Genomic DNA, 19,119 nt, shown 5'->3' on the forward strand with positions numbered 1-19,119 from the left:
CCGTGGATCCCCTCTCCTGGTCTGGCACACACAGAAGGACTAGAGTCTCTGTCCTTACATCCAACACTGACACCACCACCACTCCTTGTGTTCTCTGTGGGGTCTTCCTCACCTTCGGTATCGCAGGACGCAGGGAGCAAGCAGTGTGAAGTGGCAGATGGGGTTGATGAGGTTTGATCTGTGATGCCAGTGATGCTTCATGTGGCTTTCTCCTCCCAGCCTACCCAGTCCTCACCTTGCTGAGAGTGGTGCTGGCGTGACTTTTGCTGTGGCTTGTAGATTCAGCATCAGATGCTGCTGGTGACCCTTTTCATAAAGCTGCAGGTCTTCCATGGTGCTTATCAGTGAGGTTGTTACTATTTTGCTAAAGGGAAAAAAAAAATGCCAGCTGATTTTAAGATCCAGATGATGGGCTGGGTGGAGGAAGAAGGGGATCCCAGGTGAGCAGAGGATGAGAACACTACTGGGGCTCCTCACATGGAAAGTCTTTCCTGCTCCACCTGCTCCCTTCCGCCAGGAGGAAAGGACCTCCTTTCTTTCTCCCACACTTCTTTTTGAGTCCAAAAGCCCCTGAGGGATGGTTTTCTTGTCAAAGCTTCTTGTGGGCAAGCACAGGTCTCCCTACCATCCCCTTACACACTGAAGCACAACCTTTTCTTCCAAGGCCGGTCAGTTTGGTAGCAGACAGCTTCCTGGGTGTCCCAGAGCCCGGGAAAAACGAGGTGGTGTCCCCTCTGCACAAGCACCCAGGACACTGCAGCACTTCTCACAGGAACAGGAGCTTTCTCCAGGGGTCTGCAGCCACAAGCTCTCCTGTCTGAGAGCCTGGCCTCATCCTGCTGGAGTGCCTGCATCCTGATTTGATCCGTTTAAAAATATTGACAATGTCTTGAATGTGTCTCCGCCTCTGGTTTGGTGCTGCCCATTTTCCCCTCCCTCCTGCATTGGGCTGGATGTTTTTCAGAGGCTCAAGTAATTGTCCGCAGCGTTTCCCACTGTACATCTGAGCAGAGCTTGGAGGAGCTGAAGACCACAGTGGTCCTGTCAGCCACCTGTAGCTTTCCTGTGGGTCCAGCTCCATTCTGACACCACTCCCAGCTTCCTTTAGATGCCATTTCAGGGGGGAAAAGAGCAAACAGGTGCTGGAAGTCAACTCTGCTGAAGCCCCCTGCCCTGCGTGGTGGTGAAAGAAGAGGTCTTAGATGGGGGAGGACACTCTGGGGAACGTGCTCGCCCCTTGTTAGCTCTGATTCTCTGATAAAGCAGCACCCATGCTTTCGCTTGGTAAGACTATACAAAGTAGTATGTCTGCCTTATACTTTTATTTAAGTGAGATGTATTCTTGCCTCTGGCATGTCTTTCTTCTCCCATTGTACAGCACAGGGACAAGTATTATGGACCTGACTTTATTTTTCCACAAGTTGGGTTTTTTTAAAAGGGAGAATGTCAATAAATAATGAATACTTTTGGCTGGATCTTGCCTACTGGTTTATTTTCTCTAGCTCCCTGTTTTGGGTGAGTTTGGCCATTGGTTGTCCCAGCAGTGCAGCTGCTTTTGCTCTTCATGCTGACTCGTTCTTGGGGCTCTTTTGAAATGACACCAGTAACATATTTTTGTTTTGTTTTGTTTATTACATAATTTAAACATTTTGCTGATAAAGTTTTTTTGTCAATGACCGTTTTTTTCATATAGCAACAGAAGAAAAAAAAAAATTAGGCTCCAAAACTTTTGACAAAGGTGAAATTGGTGGAATGGCAACTTCAACCCCTTTCCCTCCCCCCGCTTTTTTTGTTTTGTTTTCCAAAAGGCGTTTGAAGTTCATCTCTTTTTCAACAAATTGCACTGTTTAAAAGTGGAGGTTCAAAGACCAAAACCCATGAGCTTCTTCCCACCCCTCCCCTGCACCCTGGAAACCCAAGTCCTCACCTCCCTGGAGGTCACGTGGATCTTCAGGGATTTTTTTTTTTTTTTTCCATACCCACCCAAAGACATTTTCCAAACCAGTCCCAGAGCTGAACAACCTGTTACAAACCCCCCATCCCACCCCCCCATACTGTGAGTTTTACTGAGCAGATACACGAAGGCGCAGGTAAGACTAGTAAGACAGAATATACTCATCATCCATACCACAACGCTACATCTCTAAGGCATGCCGTCCTAACTGTGATGGGATGCCCTGCGTCCCATCTCGCGTACCTGAGGGAGGGAGGGAGGATCTGAGATGGCTCTCGGACACGCCACCTGCCTTCCTTCTCCATCTCCTTTGTTTTATTTCCCTGTGTCTTTTCCTCAGTTAAAACCCACTGTCCTTCCTCCCTCTTCAAAGAAGCACCGCTCCCCCAGAAGGTTAAAATCCCTCTCTATGTGTGTGTGTGTGTGTGTTTTGGAGGGTGGTTGCTACCATTGCTTTTTCTCCTCCAGCTTGGAGCTAAGAAACATGGGTGATATCTGGCAAGGAGAGGAGGCTGCTGTCTGAAATAACTTCTCTGTTGGGGTGGAGAGGGAGGAGAGACTGAAAAACTGAACATGTGAGAACAACAAGTAGAGACGAGTCTAGCTCCTGGTTTACATATGTTGGGTGTCTCATGGATGAGATGTCCCAGCACAGGCACCTGTGCAGCATGTTAGCTAAGGGAGCTCAGTAGAGTGTTGGTGAGCAGCTCGAACTGGCTGAAAACTTCCCTGGAGAAGAGGTGTCCCTGCACTCCGAGTCCCACACGTTCTCGCCACCCTCTCTGCTTTGGTGCCTCTCTATCTCCTCACCCCACAGAATATGTGTACAACCACCTGGAGGTGTCAGAGCTGGTGCTGAGGGAGGGGTTCAGCTGCTGAATTTATGACAGGTCCCGAACAAGCATCTCCATGCAGAGGGAAATCCCTGGTAAGGAAAGACCTCTTCTGGCCTTTGGGCAAGTCACATCACTTCTGTCTCTCTTGCTTTCCCTTCTGGGAAGGGCTGTGCCCTCCTCGAGAAGTTGTTAGGTACTGCTCATAAAACCCTGCCCACTGCAAGGAGCCTGTGGCTGCAGGCTACCTTGTTTTGTCCAAAACTCCTTGCTGTTGTAGACACACCAGCAGCACTCCTCAGGTCACCAAATTTAGTGCAATGTCTCATCTTTGGAGCTTCCATGAGAGCAGCATGTGGCCCTTTGTAGATGTTTAAGGAAAAAAAAAAAAGGTAATTTCAGATCTTTCCCTGAAACACCCTGGAGGACTCTCAGCCTTCAGGTGTCTCAACGCAACACTGTCCCTTGCTGGGGACCAGCAGCTAGTCACAGCACCGCCCTAGGAAAGTCACAAAGCCAGCATGGGCAATGGTCGTGCTTTGGGAGAGGGTGGTGGCGTGGGCTAGCCTGAGCCTAGTTAGCCCAAATTTGTGGGGAGCGGGCAGATGTCCAGGAGCTATAGGCAGCAGGGCTATACCCAAGGTGATACAAGGTTAGATGGAGGAAAAGATGAGGAGTAAAGCAGGACTGTACCTTCCTCCTTGTGGCTGTGACCTTTCCCAGGGGCTGTGCAGGGTCCTTGCACCCTAAGGGTGCTCAGCAGGACAACAGCCTGCTTCAGCAACCCTCCTCTCTGCAGGACTTAATTTTCTTTTTCTCCATGTTGCCTGCCCTGCTTTTAATGCGAGCATCTCCACTAGGCTCCATCCCTGGCATCCGGGGTCATGTCACAGGCAGGAGAGCAGGAGCCTGGCATGTCCCAAGGGATGTGCAAAGTAGCCACAGCCGGTTTGGGAGGGGGAAAGTATCATGCATTTAATAAACTCTTCAAAGAGAGGAAGAGGGTAGGAGTGGAGGGAGAAGGGGGAAGTTTACAGACAGAAATGGAGATCTGGAGGCTAGAGGATGGGGATGGACCCAGCCCCCATGAAGCTCAGCCAGGTTTGGGGCAAATTCTCACGAGAGGCTTTGGGTCACCACCTACTTCTTTCTCTCTTATTTCTTGGCTTCATAAATGACAGGTCTCTTTCTGGGTGCTGTGGGCCCCCTCCCACACTGCCCCCAACTCCACTTGCCTAGGTGGTGGCTTGGGTTCACTTGCAGCCAAGGAAAAGTGAGACATGACATCCCCCCTACTAATGCTTTGACAGTGATGCTTGCCAAGGCCTCTGCTCGCCTTCAGAAATGCCCTCTCCGTGATTTTTCAGGGCCAGGATGAGGATTTTGTTAGCTGGGTTGTCCTACTGCTGGCCTGGGGAGGTTGACCCACAGCGGGGCACTGAACCATTTGGGTTACAACTGGCCACTGCCAACCAGGATTCATTTGGTCATTGTGTCGAGAGGTCCAACAGGCTCGCACTAAAACTATTTAAGAAAAAAAAGTCCACCTAGATTTATTGAGCGTAAGTACTGTAAGATGATGCAGAAGAGGAAGCCCCTGTTCTGAGCATGCTGGGAGGACGGACCGGGGGGACCACTTCCCAGTGACATGCTGGGATGGGGGTGCTGGAGCCACTTCCCCTCAAGTGCACCGAGCACATCGCTCTTTTACTGGTCCCCCCTCCCTCCATGTGTATGAGGGGGAGGGTGGTTCCCCAAAAAAAGAGACCAAACCGTTCCCCTTGGGGCCGTGCTGCGGTTCCCTGGACATTGCTGCACAATGGAGCGTTGGGTGAGAGGCAGACACGGGCAGGAGGCCATGGGGTGGGGAGAGAGATGAAGACACGGACTGAGAGAGAGATAAAAGAGTGATGGAGAGCTGTAGGCAGGCGGGACACGAGGACTGTCTCGCTGCAAGACCTCTGGCACTTAGCCGGAGGCGTTGATGTAGAGCTGGCTCTTGAGGATGTAGTCGATGACAGGCTGGCAGAGGTAATCCACGACGTGTCCATCCCCGTGCTGCAGGGCCAGTCTAGGGGTGTGGGAGGAGACAAAGGGGTCAGAGCCCACCTGGGTGGGTCAGGTGTCCCTGCAAATGGAGGGGCTGACTGGGGCCACCCCTCTCCCTGCTCTGTAGTGGGACTTCCCCTGCATCACCCACCTGCTTTTGGTGGAGCTGACGACCGACATGGGGTGGTTTGAGTCATCCTTCACCACCAGGATGTTGTTCTGCAGGGGAAGGAGGAAGAGAGGAGTGATGGGATGTCCTGAAAGCGGGTGTCTATCCCACCAGCCCCTCCCACCCTGCTGGCCTCAGGGGCTGCTGCATGGTGGCCTCATTCCTCATCCCACCTAGCAGCTGAAAGCATCTGCCCTCGAGAGGTTTTGTGCCCTGTGGCAGAAGAGTTCACCTGGGTAAAGAGTGGCTGCAAGTCCTCTCGCAGCCTTCCCCAGCCACACATGCATCCACTTACTTTGTACTTGCGGAGTATGGAGGAGTGGTTCATGATCCGGTCGGGGTCTGCTCCATCCCGCGGCACCACTACGATTCCAAACTCCCCGACAATCACCTCCATCTAGGAGCAACCCAAAGTGGGGAGAGCTTTATAACCGCCCCATGCAAAACCTGCCCCTATCTGCCAACTCCGCTGCACCATGAAAGCTGGGCCATGGTCTGGATGGAGATAGAAAGTGAATTTGAGGCTATCTCAACAGCCTTTGGCAGAAACAGAATTATCAAGGCGTGGTCAGTGGTCTGCAGTGGATGAAATAAAAAGGCACATGGTTAAATCCTATTATTAGACGTTGAGATTAGGCTTTAGGGAAGACTTGTCATGGTAGAAGGAGGGTGGCAGCAGAAGAGGTTGCTCAAGGAGGATGTGACCTCTGCCTCACTGGAAGGCTTTATGAGCAGGATGGACGTATTGGTCCTGACAGAGGTCTTGTGGGGTTGTTCTTCCAAGATTGTTTGTGTCAAGGCTGGTGCCAATGCCAAGTTATCCACTGCATGGGGACAGCTCCCACTGCTCACACCCATCTCAGGTGAGACAAACCAGGCTCATCCAAAAGACTTCTGGATTGGCAAATTCAGGCCATAGGAGCCCATGAGGTCGTGCTTTGGCATCCAAGTTTTTGAGTCCTTTGTGCTGGGCTCCAAGACTTGAGTCAGATTTTGCAGCCTTTCAGAGGACATATCTGCCAGCTAACTGTTTTAAAAAACTTAGATGTAGTAACTGATTTAAAAATGGTTGAGAGGCTCAAGGAGGGGGTGGTTTGCGTTGACCACTCAATTTCAACGAAGAGCCAGGTGAGCTCCCATAGCCAGCACCGTTCTGCCTGCTGGGAACAGCATGTGGGTGGGCAACCCACCCTCTCTCTAGGGCTGGCATCCTCCCATGAAAATATGGCTTCTTCAGACAGGGACCACAGTGTCCAGGGTGCCAGGTGTCCTGCTGCAGTCCTTCGCTAACTAGAGGGGGTGGGGAGGGGGTGTTACAGAGAGGTGGGCAGTGGATTTCATCCGTTTGAGTTGTGGCTGTGAAGGTCCTGAGATGGGCTTGTGTCAGCTGTGAGTTGGTGTTAGGCATCATCTGGCTGATGAGTCAAGACGGTTTTACTTCTTGGTCTTCGTAAAGATGGGTACTTGGGTACCCCACATTATTAAGTGAAAGCTGTTGATTTGGCTGTAAATGTGTTTCATTTCTAACATCTGGCTAACTTTTGTAAATATCTTATTTCCTATCTCCACACCTCACTCTGCTGGGACTGGCATCTACTTGATGCTGGCTCCTTCCAAGGGATGAGGAGTGGGAGCACAGCCTTTGGAGGTTCTTTGGGATGGGCTTACCCTGCACCCTGGGTGATGTCCTCTGCGTGAACGGTGAGTGGGAGTTGGGTTTGGTTCTACGGAAGGGGAGGCTGGGTAGAGTTGGTGACTCTGGAGCAGAAGACCCTGTCCCTCAGGCTGCTCGTGTGTAGAGGAGGTGAGAGTCAGGGTTGGGATGGAGGAGGCAGTGGGAATGGTGGGCACAGCTCCTGCCATCCCAGGACCTGAGCGTCTCGCTCCCAGGAGTGCTGACTGCGGGAAGCAGAGGAGGAGGAAAGGACCCTGGGGAAGAGGAGCACAGAGGGGTGCCCAGCGGTGGTGACTCACGTCTGCCTCGTTCCAGAGACCAGGGATGCAGAAGGACTCCAGCAGGTCACTGCCACAGAGCAGTAAGATGCGAAGCTCTGAAGAAAAGAAACAAACTCAGAGGTGGGAGCAAATGGGGCTGAGCATGCACCGCCCCCACCCCACCCTCCCATTGCATTGTGTGTGTGGATCCTCTTCTGCACACACTTTCCCTGCCAAAACAGGTCCCGCTAAAGATCCCATGGTCCTTCTCGCATCCCTACTGGTGCCAAGCATCAAATACCCTCAATCTACTTTATTTCAGCTCCTCTCTTGTGCTGATGGGTTGTTGTCAGCATTGCTACATGCTGTTCAACTATGGTGTACTCCAGCCCTGGAGGTGGGATATCCCCGGGGAAAGGAGTCATTTCTCCTCACTATAGGCACCCACAATCACTTCATGTTCTGCTGCAGAGTCTCTAGCCACGGGGCAATGGGGAGAGCTCAGAGCCCTGGGCATGGTTGTGTTTGCTTTAGCAAAGCTGATGGTGAAGCACCAGAGGTTTTCCTTGCTCATCTTGAAGGACTTCCACGTCCACCCTCTCTCTCCTCAGGCTGGGTCTAGTGCTTGCTGACAGCTTGGCTTTGCTGCTCAGCAAGAAAGTTGTGATGTGGGAAGGAGCCTTCTGCTCTGACAGGCCCATAAAGATGAATTTAGTTGCACAACCACCAGAGAAAAGCAATAAACCCACCTGGAGGGGTGGGAAGAGGTGTCTGCATGGGTAGGTGCCTCCCTGGTTGGCACTTGCAGGTGGCCAGAACCTTTGCGCTCTGCATGGTGCCAGTGCTTGGATGGGTGTTGTGCCAGGCTGTGTGTGAGCTAGCCCATGAAATGAGTCTCAAAACCACCAGCGAGCTCCCCATGTAGAGCCCTGGATGATGTATGGTGGTGCCAAGTGCGTGGCAGCCCCGTGGGTCTAAAGCCCCTAAAGGGCTTTAGAGAAAGGGGCACTGTGGCTGGTTGGGCAGCTGAAAGCCCTCCTGCTGCCATACGCAAAGCTCTGCAGGGCTTCAGGTGATGCAAGGATGTGGGTGACACCAACATGGGGGGGGGCAAGTTTGACAGCACTTGGGGTGACTTTCAAGGCATGATGCCGTGGCAGGTCTGTGTCAGTGCTGGGAACCAGGTCCCCACTGCCTGCTCCCTCATTTCAGGCTGCTTGTCTGCCAAGGGAAGGGGGTTCAGGCCAGTTTAGCACTGCTCCTGTTTCACCCCTGAGACCAGTTAGCTGGCATCGGGGGGCAGATGATCGAGCATCCTTCACTCGCCACCAGATCTTCTCCCAAGCTGCGTAGCGCTAGCCCAGAGGAGCCGAAGTGACATGGAGTGGGGCTACATACTCACCGATCTCCTCGTATCTCATTACCGTCCCCAAGTTGGCATTTTCATCTGGGAAAGGGAAGCAAGAGAGAGGTGCTGGTACCTGGCCTAGAAAAGGGGGCTGGGAGGAAGGCTGGGTGCTGGAGCTAAAGCAGAGGTGATGCTGAACCTTTCCTCTACGTACCCACAAAGGTGAAGCGCTCCATGGGTGGGCGGACGCAGCAAATTCGGCTCAGGCTTTCTCCCACCTTCCCCAGGATCTTTGCTAAAGGTGAAGAAGGAAAATTAATGGGAGAGAGGCTGTGCAACCAGCCTGCCCAGGTGCTTTGGCCACCCTGGTCCTGCGCCTGGGTGCGGGAACTGCTCTCAGCATCTCCTCACCACCTCCTTTCGTGGTCTTATCTCCCAAGAATGCTATGCTGTGCCTTGAAGGTACCAGCTGGACAGTTAAATCACTAAAAAAATCACAAAATGTTAATTTTTATGGGATTTAAGTAATGCCCCCTCTTTTCCTCAGCTAATACCTCCATGTCCCACAACCCACTGGCTCGTGGTGGACCCAGCCACATCCCCTCTCCTGCCAGTTCATCCCTTGCATGCACCCCATGGGTACCAGGTAGCCTTTCTTAGCTGATCTCACTGCCTGGACATCATCCAGCTGAAGTCTGGTGAGATTCCACAGCCATTTTAAGCCGTTCTTGGCTCCCCTTGCTGTGCTAGATATTAACTAACTCCTCCATCACAGCTTGCCCTGACTTGGTGTATGGAGCCTGATGAGTGACCTGACCCAAAAATAAGAGGATGGAGCACTGTTCCTAATGCTTGGCAGCTCTGACTGGGAGGTGAGGGGCGGGGTGGTAGTCATCCCCCTCCTTCACCCGCTGTTACCTACCAGCGGTGGGCTTGTTGGAGACGTTGTTGTTGTTCTGGTAGATGGTCTGCGAGGACTCGTTCTGGGGCTGACCAATCACAGGGGTGATGGAGGGCGTGTTGACGTTGGAGAGGATGCAGCCAGTCACTCTCTGCAATGAGGGTGAGATGTAGCTGGAACAGTGACTTCACCCCCGTTACCTCCCAAAACCTTTACGACCCCCATATCAAGCCTCTGCACGCCAGGCTGTCTTTAGCAACAGGTATGTCCAAGCTCACTTTCGGATCCCCACTCCCATCCGACCTCAGCGGGCGGGCCTGGGGCTAGCAGGACCCTGTGGATAATGACTCATGATTAAGGCTGGGGATGGTGGGATTAACGTTCTGAGCGGACCCACAAGGCTAGCAAGGCTGCAGCCATGCTGCCTGCAGGCAGGCATTGCCCTCATTGCTTCGAGATGCCCATAAATTCCGATGAATAAATAAAAATACAGCAGCCGATGTATCAGTGGTGCAAAGCCAGAAGCTTACATGTTACCCTGGGCACAAACATGCTCTCTTCTCTCCACTGGTCTCTGCGCAAGAAGGAAGGCATCTCCAGGGGCTCCCTGCCTTCAACACCACAGTCCCTGAATGCACTGGACATCTCGCTGGGCTGGTTAATTCTACTTCTGTGCCTCCTGTCCGGGCTGCCCCTGAGTTTGTATGATGCTGGTTTATCCATTTCCCATCCCTGGTTTGCTCGCTATAACCCAGTGTTGGCAGCAGCCCTGCTCTTCCCATCGCTGCAGTCGCCTGAGGGCGGTCACCTTCCTCCTTGGTTCTCAGGCCTGCCTGGGCTTTGGAGGGACCTTTCCTCCTGGGTTTTGTGCTCCCCAGGGACTTCCCAGACACTGAATTTTCCCACTGAGTCACTCCGTTGGGTTCATACAGTTTAGCTGGTGAGTGGGGACGCCCTTCCACCTCTCCTTCCCCTCAGGGTGGAGCAAGCAGTTGGCATTAATGTTTTGGCTTATGCCCACCCCTGCCTTCACTCTGCCTTCACCCCTGCTCTCCTCCTGGTGTACGTGGGGCTGGGATGGCTGCTGGCTCCAGCTGGAGGGCTCAATTTGCCGTTACCATCAGGGCAAGGAGCTCAAAGTGGCTGTGACAAAGTATCCCACACCTCTTCCAGGTCAGGATTTCAGGCACATTCCTGCAAGCCTTCTCTCTGTCCCAGTCATATTTTAGTTGTTGATGCCCATGTGCTGATGCAAGAGCAACCCCACTCCTGTGCTCTCCCCACGCCCTCATCCTGGGTGCACCCACGGCGCGGGGGCTGCCTCACCTTCATCAGGTCACGGTGGTGCTCCAGCACGCTGCAGGTGGTCTGCCAGGTGTCCTGGTAGCACTCCCAGGGGTCCACCCTGTGGGGAGCACACAAGGCAACAGTGTTGGCCAATGGCTACTGCCTGGACCTCCTGGCCATGCTACCTCCTCTCCACAGGGCCAGCCAAGAGTGCCATGAGCAGCCACCATTGGTCCTCCAGCTCCGCCATGGACCATGTCCTTCCTCCAGCCCTTCCATCCAGCTCTCCCTAACAGCTCTGGGGACCTGAATGTGTGCCTGGACACCTTTCCACTCTCGGTACCCAACTAACTGGCTTTCATTGGCTTGGATGTAACTACATGTGTGATGACCTTGTTTCCTGAGGGCACCCCAGAGGTGTTTCTGGTCCCACCTCAGCCACCAGATGCCACATGGCAATGCTGGGAAGGGGAGAGTCCGTGGGCTGGTGCTGCAGGTGTAGAAAGGGAAGGTGTCATGGCACAAGGCTGGGTGTGTACTGGGTGACTTTGGGCCTCACCCAGACACCACAGACTCAGCAGGGGGCTTGCAAGACCCCCTGAAGCCAAAGGGCTCCCTTGACGGATGGTGTAACACTCCTCATTGGTTGTCTGCTGGACTGGGAGAGGAAGGCCTCTGGTTTTTAATCAAGCTGTGGCTGGGAGAGGAGAAAGTCCATCCTGGAGCTCTAGCAGCTGGTTGCATCTCCACTTTGCATGCAGGACCTTGCCATCACGGTGCCGGAGAAGGGGCAGGGGCTGCTGGGGGCTGCTGATGCCATGGCGGGTGTGGGCTCTGCCACTCACCTGATCCAGTCAGAGGACTGGACGGCCAGTTGGCACATGGTCAGGCGGTGCCGGCTCGAGACCAGACCCTGCAAGAGAGGGTGATGGAGGAATGGTTACGGGAGGAAAGCATCATGCCCTGGCCAGCCTGAGCTTGCAAACCTTCCCACAGCAGAGCATTGGGCTCGCTCAGATGAGACAGGCCATAAGGACTTGTTCCTGCCCACAAAAATTTATTTAAGATCCTGTTTGCTGGAGGGGAGGAGTCCCTGCCTTGCTTCAGCCCCGGTTATGCACTGGTCGGTGAGATTTGCTCAGCACCACCACTCTCAGCCCTGCACTGCAGTAGGACCAGATGCAGGAATGGTGGTTTCTTGATGAAATTTCTCCACTTTTCAGGAAAGGAGAAAACTCTCTCCTCTCCTAATTTGGATTTCTGCCCAGCCCCAGGAAGTGCTTTTAAAGGTCTGTTTGCATCATTGTCATCCCCACAATAAAATGGCTTTGAAATCATTCAGACAAAAAAACCCCAACCCAACAAGATAACCACCACTGTTTTGGGTGAGAACGTTTCTCTTTGCTGTCTAGTACTTTGGCTGGTTGTAGGGTCTCACTGCAGTTTTTATCTAAAGAGAGAGTGGTTTCATCCTCTCCCTCCTCTCGGAGACTTTCCCATGGTCAGGAGATGCCCTTGGCAGAGGAGGTCCATGAAAGGACCACACGTGCAGGCAGCACTACCCAGTGCTTGCCCCTGGCTTCTGAGATACCCTCTCATGTAGGAAGCAGAAAGGGAAAATGGGGACAACCCACCGTCTTCCCGTAGGAGTCGTGCACAGGTGAGACAATGCCACCGATGACGATGAAACGTCCGGTCTTGTGCAGGTAATCCCGGGCTCGCTCTGAAAGAGGAGGACAAGGAAAAGGGTGCAGGGGGATTCAGCTGGACCCACCGAGCCCCGCAACGTCCCTCTGCCATCCACCAGCTTTGCCCAATGCCTGCGGAGCAGCTTATACCGGCTTGGTCAGCGCCAGGTGGGGAAGGTGACCAAGGGAAGGGCTGGATTTGTCTTTACTGCCCATGTCATTCGGTGCCATCCTTGGTGATGTTGAGCATGGACCTTCCTGGGGACCCCCAAACCTTGCAGGAAGGAGGCTTTGGTGGAAGAAAGCAGGTCTTTAGCAAAAGCTAAATCACATTTAAACCCCAAATCACCTTCCACCACCTTGCCAGGGCACCAGAGGGACAACCAAAAGCCTGCACCACCAATGAGAGCCGCTCAGCAGAGACAGGCTCTTTCGGCAGCCCTGGAGGAGCCAGGCTGAGCTCACTAGGCAATGCATAAAGCTGGTTCATTCACTGCCTGCAGACAAATCCTTTCCTTTCTATTTTTTTCTGCTTATAAACTACATTCACCCTTTCTCTCCCCATGACTTCTCCCTTCCTCGCTGGCTATGGTTCGTTGCTGACTACCAGTCAAAAGTTTTCTTAAATGGCTTTCCTCACCTCAAGCATCACTTCTGACAAAGACCCCTTATGTGTGGGCAAGATTAAAACAGGATAATAACAAAACCTGCTGCATCCACCACCACTAAGCTATGGGGACAACTCCATGGTTTTATGAGAAGAAAACTTTTTGCTGGCTTACATGTTGGCAGCTGGCCATAGCTCCTGCAGGAGGATGTCAATACAGACTGGGGATGGATGGATTGAGAGCAGCCCTGCCAAGAAGGGATTACTGGAGGGTGACAAATTGGACATGACCCGGCAATGTGTTCTCTCAGCCCAGAAAGCCAAGCATGTCCTGGGTGCATCACCAGCAGCGTGGGCAGCAGGTCCAGGGAGGGGATACTCCCCCTCTGCTCCACTCTCCTGAGACCCCACCTGGAGCACTGCGGCCAGCTCTGGGGTCCCCAGTATAAGACAGACATAGACCTATTAGAATGGGTTCAGAGGAGGCCATGAAAATGGTCCGAGGGTTGGAATGCCTCTGCTATGGAGAAAGGCTGAGAGAGTTGGGGTTGTTGAGCCTGGAGAAGAGAAAGCCCTAGGGAGACCTTATTGTGGCCTTTCAATATATAAAGTTGGTTTGTAAGAAAAACAGAGACTTTACCAGGGCCTGTAGTGACAGGACAAAAGGGCAACAGTTTTAAACTAAAAGAGGGTAGGCCTAGGGTAAATATAAGGAAGACATTTTTTTACAATGAGGGTTGTGGGACACTGGAATATGTTGCCCAGAGAAGTTGTGGATGCCCCACCATTGGAAGGGTTGAAGGTTGCTTTGAGCAACCTGATGAAAGATGTCCCTGCCCAAGATCTTTGACGGTCCCTCCCAAACCATTCCGTGAGTCTGTGATTCTAAGACGTGCTGTTTGTTGGCAGCCTAAATAAGAATTGCCATCACGCACAGGCTACACGCACGAGTGCTTAGCATGGATGGATCCCCTGCCACCCCCACCACAAAAGCCACACCTCATCTGCTGCTGTTTGGGAAATGCTGAAGTGTTCACCAGGAGGAGCACTGCAGCGGGACTGAGACACTCATCCCCATCTGCTCCTCTCTGTTGGAAAGCGCTGGGATGCTCCTGGTGAGTTCACCACTTCTAAATCTAGCACTTCTTGCTCCCTGCTTTCTCCCTGCTTGCTCTAACCTTACTTGTGTCCTGCTTGCTCAGGCCCTGCTCACTCCCCGCTTGATCCAACTCACAGACAGCAGCTGCTGGGAGCTGCTGCTACAGGACAAAGACTCAGCAGAGGAGAGGAAATATTGGTCTGAGAGCATGTCATCTCAGCAGGCTGGGGGAGAGCCTTTCCTGCATGTGGGCTCCTGGGGTCTGCCCCATGTGGTCTCAGACAGAGAGATGGAGCTGTCCTGTCGGGGAATGGCAGCTCCACTGCAAAAGCAATGGCAGGGTTGGTCACAGCATAGTCCTTGCCACGGCTGCCGGCTGATCCCCAAGGTCTTACTTGCTTTGGGGCATTTTTCCCCCTACTATTTTTCCCTTCTTTGCCTGGGCTGGTCCTGATGCAGCCAGCCATCCTGCTTCCTTCCCTGCCTGCAGAGAGGGCTGCCCCCGCTTTGGGCGATGGCAATTATGTCCTCCCCTTCTAAAAATCTCTTTGCTGATGCCTCACAGGGTTGCACCCAGCTTCGTCACAGCTCTGCCACAGCAAAGGTCCCTCCCTGTGTCAACACCACGTGTCACCCGTGTCCCACCATGTCAAGAGACTTGCCAGAGTCCCTCCAGCCTGATGTACAGTCTTGGGCGGGTATTTCCAAATGGTGACATTTAAGGATAAAAATGCTGGCGAAGAGTTGCTAAACTCTCATGGGCTCCTATGTCACGTCTGACTTCCCTCTCCTGGCCCCAGAGCACACACCTTCTTGCCCTCTGCTTCCTTAAAGATGTTCTTAGAGAAGCAAAGAGGGTTTCTCACCGATGCCGGAGATGGAAAGTCTTTTCATGCCGCAGCAACGATATCTCCTGCAGCCCAAGCTTTTGCAGCTGTGTAACCACCCCGTTTATTCTTGCTCTCCCACGGGGTGCATTGTCCCCCAGGCACACCGTGTCTGTGCATGAACCACGGCACTGCTGTGGGGTCGCAGCCCAGCAGAAAGTGAGGAGGAAGAGGCTGGGAGGTGGGAGCGTGGGGCAGGTCATAGTGGTGGCCATGGCTGGGCTGGCCCTGCCTCCTCTGCCGAGCATGGGGAGGGTGGCTGGGAAGAGCACAGTGCAGCAGTGCCCGCCCCAGCTATTGAGACAGTAGGAAGAAATAAAAGATAGAAAAGGTAAAAGCAAAAAGGGAGAAAAGATTGATGAGTCATTAGAAAGTGCTTTTTTTTTTTTTTTTATGCAAGTGGAGGATCTAGAAAATATTTTGCCTTTGCAAAGAAAATGAGCATTTCTGAAGCTAAGGTGACTTTGGGATCCATCCTGAGATGTCACCGTGCATCATATCATATGGACACCCTGCTCTGGCCACCAGCGTTTCCCCATGGGGATGGAGAGCAGCCCTGCCTAAAGGGCTGGTGCCTTCCTGTGCGGCAGCAGCGGGCAGACACTTGTAGGGAGCCTTCCTCCCCTTCCACCCGCTGCCACCTGCGCCCAGCCCCAGCTGGCACTCACTGAAGCTGACGCAAAGCTCTCCAGCCTGCGTGGGATGGCTCCAGCTTCCCTCAGTGGTATAGCTTCATTATTCCTTGGAAATAAGCAGCAAAGCTAGCTACTGCTCTCTGGGGAGATGTTTCCCCACCCCGGCTGCTCAACATGGCATCAGTCACCCTACAAACCCATCTTTGCCAAAGCAGTCACGTTCTTGTTTCCCCTCCAAAAGAAACTTTCCCAAAGAGAAATAGGAAAAAAGTGGAGAAAGGGAACAGTCAGTGTTTGCCAGATGCAAGCACAGTCATGATGGGCACAAAGAGGAACACGAGCGGACGGGGGATCCTGCTGCATCTTCTGGAGCTGCTGTGCTGACCTGGGGTTCCTGGGCTTTTGGTGGCAACAGAAACAGCTCGTTGTCCTGCTGCTGGTTGAAAATTAGCCACAGGCTCGTTCATACCTGCCAGTGCTCTGAGGGTAACACTGGTTGGGTTTGAGCATGTGGGAGTGGCAGCTGAGCCTTGGGTCACAGCTCGGCATGACCGGCAGGCGAGAGCACAGCTTGGCAGGTCCAGTGGGGAAAGGGGTTTTTCTGTGTGTACATAAATGGGTACCTTTTCCTTCAGAAAACCACTCATCTCCTACAAACAAACACATGGAAACCCCAGCAAACCCATATAATTCCTGTGGCTGCAGGCAGAAAAAGTATTTGCCTCTTTCTACAGCAAGGCCAACAGCTTCAGCAGGGCAGACGGGTGTGCTGCTGGGAAGACATGGATATTGCTGCTTTCTGTGTCACCATCAAAATTGTTCATTTGGTTTTTAGCCTGCACAATATTATTTAAATTAACTTGTAAAAACAATGCTGCTCTCCAAAATATATATATAAAAGTTGGGATCTGCATTTTCAAGACCTTGTTGTTTACCTCAGAAATACCAAACAGAACTTAAATAAGCATGGAAAAAAAATATATTTATTAACTATTAAATCTCTGCGAGGGAAGTATTGGGCAAACATGCGGGCTACGAAGCAGCAGTACAGTGTAGCAAACAGAGGGCTGAGCTGGGAATAGGAAGACCCACCTTCTGGTCCTGCCTTCCCTACAACTTGCAGAGCATCTCTTCATGTCCCAAAGTGGTCTGTTCTCACTTGTTTTTGGGGCAGAGCATGTCCATTTGCTTACAGGACTGTGATCACTTCACGGCTCTGCCCCCTTGCTCACAGCTCTGCTGGCTCGCTTGTTTGTGTAACCATCAGCTAAGCCAGACTTTCACAGCCAGCCACTTCAAAGCAAAAGACTTTAAAAAGATTGTGTTTTCTTAAATGACATCTCAAATCCCATTTGGAGAGGAGCTGTGCTGCTGGCGGGGCTGGCACCATGGCGGGAGCAGCCACCTTCACTGCTGGGACAGTGGCAGAGGATTCAGGGCAGATGGCACCGTGGCTTCAGGGTGGCACAAGATTGTGGCATTAATTTGCATCATCTAGATGCACCCGCGCTGCAATCATGCTGCTATGTTTAAATCTTTTTTTTTAGAGATTGAATCTTAGACTGACGTACTGTTCAGTGGCTAAATGGAGAGGGCGACAGGCAGCTGTAGCCATGCCTGTCTGAACGAGTTAGCTCATCGAGCCTTGAGTCTCATCCTCTGTACAAGGCAAGACAAAACTGCTTTAGCTCTTCTAAGAGACCCCGGGGATGCTGGTGGTTTGTTCCCCACCCCAGGCTGAGGTCGCAGTGCCTCCTGGCATGTGCAGAAGGAGGTGTGGGTCTCAGCATCTTGAAACAAAGGGTGATCACCAATGTGGTTCCACATGAGGAGCAACTAGGAGTTGGGAAACAAGGGCAGGGAGATGGGGTGGAGGTCATGGCTGGCACAGAAAGGGCAAAGATGGTGAGTCTTCTGCTATCCTTGGGTCTCCTTCTGCCTTTGGGTCTTCTGCTGTCCGCAGGTCTTCCAACCCAAAGAAAGTGGGTCTGTGCACAGCATGGGGCTAAGCTGAGGAGCTCCATGCCTAAGCACGGCACTGGTCGCTCTTCTAAGTTTCTGGAAACGGAACGCTGGGTTTGGTGGATCATTGCTTTGAACTGCTGTGGCTGCTCTGAAGTTGTGGCACTTCCTCCAAACTGCCAGGTCCATATTCTCAGAAAAGACCTTTTTTTACAAAATTTCTTGTGTCTTTCATGCAAAATATACTGCTTGTGAGGACCAGGTTCATAGTCTCCCTGCAGACATGGCTAACGCCAAAGATGCTGCGTAGCTTCGCATTCCTCTTCTCATCCGTATTCCTTATGGTCAGCCATCTGCACATCTGCTGCACCTCCCAGCTTGTGCAAAGATTTTTGCCTGGGAAAGAGTAGATTTTGGTCTGACAAGCCATCAGTCACAGAAGTCTCAGTCCCGCTTCTCCGACGGTTTGTTGGGTTTCTGGCCCAGTCGTTGTTGCTGAGCTCAGCCTTCTGTCACGGCTTCCCAGCCCATTTCTTGCCTGTTGAATACCTGTGATGTCCAGAGACTGTGCTGGACCACAGAAAACACCCTCCAGTATTTTCATTTTCTATAAGCACTTTACAGCCCACAACACCAGCGCAAGGATGTTGGGTTGGAAGAGAAAAGCTCATTTCTTTTCTGGTGTAAATTGTCCTTAATGCTCCAGACTTCCTTGCATGGCTTTTAAACATTGTTGACATAAACTACCAGCGATGGACCCTGCCAAGACGTGCATTAGCCCACCGGCAGCGTGCCTGTGTGGTGGAGAGCTTTCAGATGTGTCTCCCTGGCTCCATGCCTCTCAGCACAGCCCCTCTGTGGTGGCTGGTGGTTGACCTTAGCCTTCTATTTGGGGAAGGAAGGGACAGGGGTGACACTTGGACCCTTCCCAAGCACTGGTGACACCTCCCCTCTGCCCCAGCCCAGCTTTACTCGTTTCCCCTGCAAATGCACTTCAAATATTTTTGGTTCTACCACTTTCCTGCGAAATGATGGTGGGGAAAGACCAACCAGAGGATACAGTCCAGGGCTACAAAAATGATAAGTGATGATTTTGTCCAGATTGAATGAAAAAATAGCATCCTGCTTCCCCAGTAGGAAATCAGTGCTTATTTAAGAGATGTTTCTTTTTGGCGGTTCTCATGGAGTATATTTAATCACAACGTTTTGGCTCCTCTGGCACTGCTCCATCACCTAAATTGATGTTAATGAAATCAAATATTCCTCGTGTTCAATTTTTCAAGGTGTAATTTCAAATTGTATTTGCTTTGCCTTTGTACCTGGTTCATCAGCACTGCATAGACTTCCTTTTTCCTTTTTTTTTTTTTTTTTTAATGGAAGAATGCCACCAGCCACCTCTGATTTATACCCTTCTCTCCACAGGGGATTGAAGCTGCAGCCCACTCACGCTCCGCACCAGCCCTCTGAAAACACAAACGAGGTAGCAGGGAGACAAGAAAGTTTTGCAGTCTTAATTGCTCTTCCCCAAGAGCCAGGGCAGAGGAGGGTGCACAGCCACGAGTGATGGAGAAGGTGAAATCATTTCCTGGGTGTCTCATTTTCATTTTGAGCAATTTGGCCTCCAACATCCTTGGATGGGAGGCGGGACACGGCCACGAGGTGCCGAGGGCAAGGCAGGCACTTTCCTGCTGTCTAAAATACCTTCTCCTGCGGGGGAGAGTGACCCAGATACTCCAGCACACTTAGTATTACTCTCAAGCTAGCA

The 19,119-nt window shown here is 52.2% G+C and overlaps 1 protein-coding gene across 1 annotated transcript in view; it reads right to left on the minus strand.

The window, feature by feature from the left end:
- Window positions 1-1,611: 1,611 nt before the first annotated feature.
- Window positions 1,612-19,119, minus strand: part of NMNAT2 (nicotinamide nucleotide adenylyltransferase 2) — a 29,397-nt gene continuing 11,889 nt past the window's right edge. The window contains exons 2-11 of the mRNA XM_074877089.1: window positions 12,111-12,199; window positions 11,322-11,389; window positions 10,516-10,594; window positions 9,211-9,340; window positions 8,503-8,583; window positions 8,343-8,387; window positions 6,980-7,056; window positions 5,301-5,402; window positions 4,988-5,055; window positions 1,612-4,858 (exon numbers count right to left, since the gene is read on the minus strand). Of these exons, the coding sequence (XP_074733190.1) occupies window positions 4,756-4,858; window positions 4,988-5,055; window positions 5,301-5,402; window positions 6,980-7,056; window positions 8,343-8,387; window positions 8,503-8,583; window positions 9,211-9,340; window positions 10,516-10,594; window positions 11,322-11,389; window positions 12,111-12,199 (842 nt within the window). The 3' untranslated portion in view covers window positions 1,612-4,755. The remainder of the gene's footprint in view (window positions 4,859-4,987; window positions 5,056-5,300; window positions 5,403-6,979; window positions 7,057-8,342; window positions 8,388-8,502; window positions 8,584-9,210; window positions 9,341-10,515; window positions 10,595-11,321; window positions 11,390-12,110; window positions 12,200-19,119) is intronic.

Source organism: Strix uralensis, chromosome 8 (genome assembly GCF_047716275.1).
Source record: "Strix uralensis isolate ZFMK-TIS-50842 chromosome 8, bStrUra1, whole genome shotgun sequence".
Lineage (NCBI taxonomy): Eukaryota > Metazoa > Chordata > Aves > Strigiformes > Strigidae > Strix > Strix uralensis.